The 7,500-nt window shown below is 44.4% G+C and overlaps 1 protein-coding gene across 2 annotated transcripts in view; it reads right to left on the reverse strand.

The window, feature by feature from the left end:
- The window catches only part of slc30a6 (solute carrier family 30 member 6), a 40,627-nt gene that overhangs the window by 17,246 nt on the left and 15,881 nt on the right, over nucleotides 1–7,500 (reverse strand). For both annotated transcript variants that reach the window (XM_030106334.1, XM_030106333.1), the window contains 3 exons: nucleotides 4,967–5,009; nucleotides 4,336–4,401; nucleotides 596–676 (listed from right to left, as the gene is read on the reverse strand). In XM_030106334.1, the coding sequence (XP_029962194.1) occupies nucleotides 596–676; nucleotides 4,336–4,401; nucleotides 4,967–5,009 (190 nt within the window). The remainder of the gene's footprint in view (nucleotides 1–595; nucleotides 677–4,335; nucleotides 4,402–4,966; nucleotides 5,010–7,500) is intronic.

The following is a 7,500-nucleotide window of genomic DNA, read 5'->3' on the forward strand; positions in this document are numbered from 1 at the left end:
AAAATCTTCCGAGGGGAGATTTCAGGGGTGCGGACAGACCAGCCGCAAAAACATTACCAACACTTGGGACTGGCTTTGTAATAGTCCATGCTAGCTTCTGGTCTGGATCTGGGTTTTGTTGCTGGATTTTAGGCTCATAAAGACAAAACTTCACTGCAAAAACTCAAAATATTATCAAGTTTTTTTAACTTGTTTTGAGTGAAAATGTCTCATTTTACTTGATTTAAGATAAATCCACTTAAAAATATTTCAGCAAGATAAAAAGACTTGCTTTAAGAGAACTCTTCTTAAAACAGACCATTTCACTTGTTCAATTTTACTTATTTCAAGGCAAAACAACTTTAATTTATGATTTTATTTTTCTTTTATTAGAATTTTGCATTTTTGCAGTGTTGAAGTCGTCAGTTCAAAGGAAGTCAGCCTTCATTCTCATGGCTGAACCCACTTGAGTTGAAACTTGTCTTCATGTGGAACCTGAACTGAAATGAGTTTGAGACAAAAGTCTCTCCTGGCAGTGTAATCCACAGGTTTCATGACCTTCATGTGTGAAGTGTGTGTGTGCGTGTGTGTGCGTGTGTGTGTGTGCCTTACACACCTTTCCTTCAGAATGAACAAAGCTCCCAGCTGGACCAGCACCGTGGAAGCGAACACTGCCAAAACCTCCAGCCTCTCAAACCTGCAGAGGGAGAGAAACCATGGTGACACCAGGCCAGGGAACCCCGGTTCGAACCCGACTTCTGGCAGCTTGGACACAAACAGCAACTGTCACCTGCAATCAGGGCCTGAGGGACATGGACCTGAAGTGTGAGTCTTTAACCGGACAGCGCCGACCTCCTGACCCCGCTGGGAGGTCACGGGGTTGATACGTCGCAGTGTGTCCGGGATGAGCAGCTTTGTCTCAGCGAGCGGTGTGTTGGGTTTACGGGTTAAAGCCCGGGCTGGCTGTCAGTGATCTCATGGCGTCCATAATGCCTCTGGTACATAATGTGCACGCAGGATTAATGTAAAAAAAGACGCGGCGGCATGTACAAGACGAGGCTAACGGCGGCAGCGAGGGCTCACAGGAAATATCAAAAAGCTCAGGAAGCATTAGCCTCCTTTTATATTCACCTTTTTAAGCTTCTGCTTCTGAACACAACATTTATATAATGTTGAGAACATCTTGTATTCTCAACATGTGTTACCTAGAGACCCTAAAACAACAGATTCATGAGATGAAATTCCAATAAAATCCAAGAAAGAAGTGTTATTTCATATTTGGTGTTCCACAGGGCTCTATTCTGAAACCACTGAAGTTTATACTCGCACCAATGACTTTCAGTTTTGTGCAAATGGCACCTTCCTGAATCTTTAAAAAGCTGCTCTAAACGACATTTTGTGAAATAAAACTTCAAATTAGCCAGCCTGTTCGGCCATGTGACGTGACGGTGACGACGTAAAAACAATTGTGTAAGTATAATGCGTTGCAGGAGGGGGAAGGGGGAGGGGGGTATGAATGAGTACAGAACATTAATGTGATACTATTACAGATTAGTAGGAGACTCACAAGATTACAGAGCTTACAAACATTATACACTGGTAGTATGTAATCTGTAGGCATCCAGGATATATGTGTATGTGTGTGTGTGTGTGTGTGTGTGTGTGTGTGTGTGTATGTGTGAGTGTGTGTGAGAATAAAACGAGACCATTTGTCTGACCAGTGATCCGATAAGCAGGCACCTGTAGGTTAATAGGTTGCCTCTATCCGTAACACTCCCACTCACTGACACGCGCGCGCACACACACACACACACACACACACACACACACGGATTTACTTTAATGTTCTGTGCTGCTCTTGCTGCTGTCTTTGGTTGGTGAATGTAAGCAGCCTGCTGAAAAGGCCAAAGCCTCCATTGGCCCGAATCAAATCATTCAAATTACCTGACAACAAAAAGTAGCAATAAACTATTTCCTCTGATCAACAGAAGACCAGATTAACAGAAAGAAAAATACTTTATACAGTCATGCAAAAAGAGCATTTACTCAGCCACCGATTGATCAAGTTCTCCCACTGGAAATGATGACAGAGGTCTACAATTTTCATCAATTCAAATGTGACAGACAGAATGTAAAAGGTGAGAGTTTCTTTTGTTTGTTTGTTTTTTTTTTTGAAGAATTTATTTTTAAATTACGGTGGAACATTAGTATTTGGTCACCTACAAACAAGCAAGCCCTCTGGCCCCCACAGACCTGAAACTTCTTCTTAAAGAAACTCCTCTGCCCTCCACTGGTTACCTGTACTATTGGCTCCTGTTTGAACTGGTTTCTAAAAGTTTCTAAAAGACACCTGACGACGGCCTCAAGCAGTTGGACTGCAAACTGCACCGTGGCCAAGGCCAAAGGGCTGTCCGAGAACCCCAGGAACTCAACTGTAGACCTGCACCAGGCGTCCAAGAAGGTCTTTGGAGGAAGAAAAACGGTGAGCTGGATCCCAAGAACACCATAGCTACTAAGAAGCATGGGGGTGGAACCATCATGGTTTGGGGCTGTTGTTCTGCAAAGGAGACAGGACGACTGATCTGTGTTCAGGAAAGACTACATGGGGCCAAATATGGTGAGCTTTAGGGCCAGAACCTCCTTCCATCAGTGAGAGCACTGGCCTTTCTCATCATTTTCAGGGACACAACTTGATCAATCAGTGGTCTGAAGATCACTGGTGGTCTGAAGGATTTTGTGTTGCGCACACTGAAGGAACTTTTTCTGGCATATCATGATTTTTGTGAAACGATAAAACCAAGAACATTGTTTTTCTTTAAACTCCATCTCATCTCCATGTGTTCAGTGTCGGCTACAGGAAATCGAACAACAGGACACATTTCTACATCCTGTTTTCCTCTCTTCTTCATCTTTCACTCAAAAACATCTTTCTCATCCTTGGTTCCATTTATAATTACTCAACACTGATACATGGACCAATCAGAGGCCAGTAAACCTGCATTCTGAACCTTTCTCCTCATTAACCTGTAGGAAAAGACCGACCCCTTGATTTTTAAAACAATCAGAATTTGTGCACTCCCACTGACTGAAATCTCTCTAATAAAAGAGGACACATGCGGCATGTGCTTAACATGTGTTGGCATGAGTGGCGTGTGATTGGACGGAGTGCGCAGACTGAATCTGCTCCCGAGCAACACGTTGTGGGTGTCAGAGATAAAAGTGATTCGCAGTGATTAATCGGCGGCGCGCCGTCTGATGATGGGGATGTTTTGGGGGAAAACTGAATTAGCGGCTGTCTCCTGGTATTGTGTTTGACAGAGCTGTCACGGCACGGCGTCACCGCGGTAACGCCTCGCTGACAGCGGCGCTATTAATATTTCTAATTGTTTCTAAACACTGAGGCTCTAATAAAGCTGCCGTCGGATCTCACACACACACACACACACACACACACACACACTGGAGAGCACACAGATGCTTCAGTGCAGTCCTGCATACATTCCAACAGTTAGCATTTCATCATTTCAGGTGATCAGACTCCAAATTACTTAGAAAATATCTTGTTTACCAGACTAACAGCACACACACACAAACACACACACTTAACAACAACGACTGACAATCCTGACTTAACCAGAGAGGGCACTGGACCTAACTTTCAGAATTGCCATGAAGCAGGAATTCACCATATTTCTGAGGAGTAAGAGGAATAGTAAGAAAGTAAGAGGAGTAAACCTAAAACACTGGAGTCCTTACAGACTACACACACATTACAAAACTATTTTACAAAACCCTTCATGTCAGACACTATGTACATAGTAAAAAGGGCAGTCTCAACCTCCCAGAAGAATTTAACCTGTTAGAAAAGAACCTTTTAGAAGGGATTAAACAAGGTTCCAAGCTGCAGCATTTGAATACAGAAAGACGGTCGTTCCTTTGGAAATCATGGAAACTCTGTTGAAAACAACAACAGACACTGAAGTATGGGACGAAAATATTCCTACGTAACAGATTCAGAGAAATGTAACATATTATCATCCAGAATGTCTCCGTATCTCCACATATGTAGAGTAAATAAACAACAGGCTGCTCTCCAAACAGTGACACGGCTTCAGGGACGAGATTTCACTGCCTCTGGGCCTCTGAAGAGATTCCCCTGTGCTGAGGTTAGAGTGGGGATCAAACAACCACTCAGCCCTGCAGAGGTTATCATGTCGCACTGAACATCCACAGCTAACTAGTCCATGTGCAGGAACTAGTCCCTCTCCGTGTGCAGTAACCAGTTCACTGGCTGCGGTGCTGCTGCTCTGACAGGTGTTTGTGTGGACGCTTCACGTTATGAGGAGCTGAACTCACCCGAAGGAGAAGACCTGACTGGGCTTCTTCATGGTGACCCAGGAGCTGATGAGACAGGTGATCAAGCTGAGGAAGAGGAGGAGGAGGAGGGACGTCAGTGAGTGACGGGGGGACGGGGGAGGACAGACGAGTCACACGGCGATCTGAAGAGTCAGTGAAGGACTAAAGAAACAAACTGGGAGGTCAGCCGCAGTTCAGCAGCTCCTCGGGCATCGACTCCAGAGAAAAGTTCATCATTTCAATAAACATCTCAGCCTTTCTTCTTTAATTCTTCAGAATTTCTTATTTCAGTATTGAAAGTCAAAGTTCAGTTATTAGAATTAAAATAGAAAAAAAATTAAATGCTTGTTCATATGAGAGCAGAAATAACTGAAAAAGGCTCATGTTTTGATGATATTTTTAGTTTTGAGATGTTTTAAAAATGAAATACTTTACAGAAAGTTCATTAGTTCAATAAATTTGTTTCACATTTATAAATTAAAGAAGGTATTCTTGTGCAGGAGATGCCATCACACACAAACACACAGTTAAGTGTATGATGTGAAAACACTGTTCTCCTCCTCACATCTCTGGGACATCTGTGAACAGCTCAGTGGAACCGGCGGGCGGGCGGGAGGCGGGGGACACTCACCTGAAGAGGTCGAAGATGGTGAGGTAGGTGTAGGCAGTCAGAGCTGAAAGACACAGAGACCAGAGTGAGGAAGCTGCAAGGAACCGAGACAAGGCCGGCGGTCAACTGGACTCGGAGGAACAAGTTCTCAGAAGGTTCTGGAACAGTGAAGCTGGATCAGGATTTCTGGACATGGAGGGATAAATGTGTCTCAGGTCAATAAGTTTTACTTTGAGCTGCATTGGGATGTATGACAAGTGGTAGACCGCCGCCGCCAGAGAGAAAGTCATTTTTGACTTCCAAGACCGACCCGGTTCATTCAAACCACAACCGCAGCACCGACTGACTCCTTGAAGTGATGAAGGGCCGGCGAGCCAGCAGGTCAGTTAGCCACTTAATGCACCAATTAGTCAATTAGTCAACAAACTAATCAGTCAGTTATCCAATCAGAAAGTGAGACGGACTGCCTCTCTGCTGGTGCTCGGGCCCGTCCGTCTGCCCTAATGCCTCCAACCAGCTTTCTGTAATCAGGCTGTGCTGTGGGGGATGAGGGGAGCGGATTAGAGCGGCTTTGTGCTGAGAGGAACATTTTGTTTCCCCATCACCGGCGTCCATGTTGGCCAACCTGACGCCCTGTAATCCTGACAGAGAGGCCCGCGGCGACCCGGGGAGGGGGGCGGACCGAGAGCGACAGTGACAGATCGACAGTTGAGGGATGGAGGCAGGGAGACGGCTGAGGGGGGAGGTGAGAAGGAGGACGGACAGGATGATGGACATGTGGACAGACAGGCAGACAGAGGGAAAGTGAATGAGTGAGAAAGAGGTGAAAGAGTAACAGATTGCGAGGAGGAAAACATCCGAGAGGCACAAACTAGAGAGTCGAAGCAGAGTGAGATTTTACTGATAAAGATACATCAACAGGGAAATAAAGTGACTCTTGAAAACCCCACATTATCCCGACACATTATCATGTTATGTTTCGATTTGGTTGCATCTTCAGTTCAGGATGAAGCTGAAACTTTAATGTTAGGCTGTTTTTAGTGACACTTCATCAAACTACTAACTACTGAAACACCAACTGTGAAAAGAGATTTTGAGTGCATGGTTCCAGTTTACACTGAAGATGGAGATGATATGTGACGTTATGTGTAATCATGTGCTGAAATACAGAGTTCAGATTTTACACATTGACAGAACAGGCAACAGACGTTTCTGAAAAAGTTGAGATCTCATCAATAATGCTAAATTTTTTTCAACAAGCGCTTCGACATACGAGATTTCTGAAGTACTAACACGAAGGGGTCATGCTTGCTCTCTGGAGAGTTTGTTACTTGGTTCATTACTTTTCAAGAGAAAGACAGAAGCATCTGCGTAGGCTAAGACAGTTCAGGATGAAAATAATTTGTTTTAAAGTTATGTTCAGACGCTGAAAGCGCATCGTTTTAATGTTTAGGTCCTCAAAATGGTAAAAACACGATGTCGGGCCACAAGTTTGTTTCTGTAATAAACCACACACACACACACACACACACACACACACACAACACACCCACACACACACACACACAAACTGCAGAGAACAACACCACTCCCAACAAACAATGGGAGAACACGGATATTCTACGGACAGACCAACAAGCTGGATTCTTGTTACGGTGCCTGTCAGCTCTAAAGCTACCAGGTCCAGAACATTCTGGATCCCCCCGTTTCCATGGAGATGGAAGTCCCGGCATTTTTCAAAAAGTTGCATTTTCAGTGGTTCTGAGCACCGTCGTTCATGTGATACGGACGCCCTAATGTAAACAGAAATTTTGTTTTCACTGGAACATGTCCCATCAACAAGGCCACATGTACACACTACTTCTTATTTTGTTACTTTAACCTGCAGTTCATAATGTAGGAAATCTGGAGAGGTTCCATTAAGCCACAGATTTTACCTGAACTCTAATAAACTCTAATGATCACTTCCCGTCTGCTGGTTTAAACAGCCAGTGAGTTCGTCCACAAGCTAACATCAGAGCTGACGTTAAAGTTTTTCTTTTTCCCTGCTTCAGTTTCCGTCCTCCACGGTGACGAGACGAAGAGCAGGGAAGAAGAGGAGATCTTATTTTGATTTACAGGAGCTTCTTTTCTACACACAAATCAATGAGGATTCGTTTCTCCGTCTCATGAAACCTTAGACATGTTTTGAACGTGTTCCTCTCATAAACCAGTCAATTCCTGTTATCAAGAAACAGACAAAACACCCAGAGCGGCTCAGAAGGCGACGGAATGTATTTAAATACAACTGACCCTGTGCATGTGTGTGTGTGTGTGTGTGTGTGTGTGTGTGTGTGTGTGTGTGTGTGTGTGTGTGTGTGTGTGTGTGTGTCTGTAAAAAGCAGGTGACAATAGAAAACAACAAAAACACAAACGCTGACATCACAGTGACCCTGAAACAGAACGAACGAATCGATACAGAGCTGAAGTTTCCCCTCGCTGTAGTCAGATAGGCTTACACACACACACACACACACACACACACACACACACCACACACACACCACACACACACA

This window comes from Salarias fasciatus, chromosome 13 (genome assembly GCF_902148845.1).
Source record: "Salarias fasciatus chromosome 13, fSalaFa1.1, whole genome shotgun sequence".
Taxonomy (NCBI): Eukaryota; Metazoa; Chordata; class Actinopteri; order Blenniiformes; family Blenniidae; genus Salarias; species Salarias fasciatus.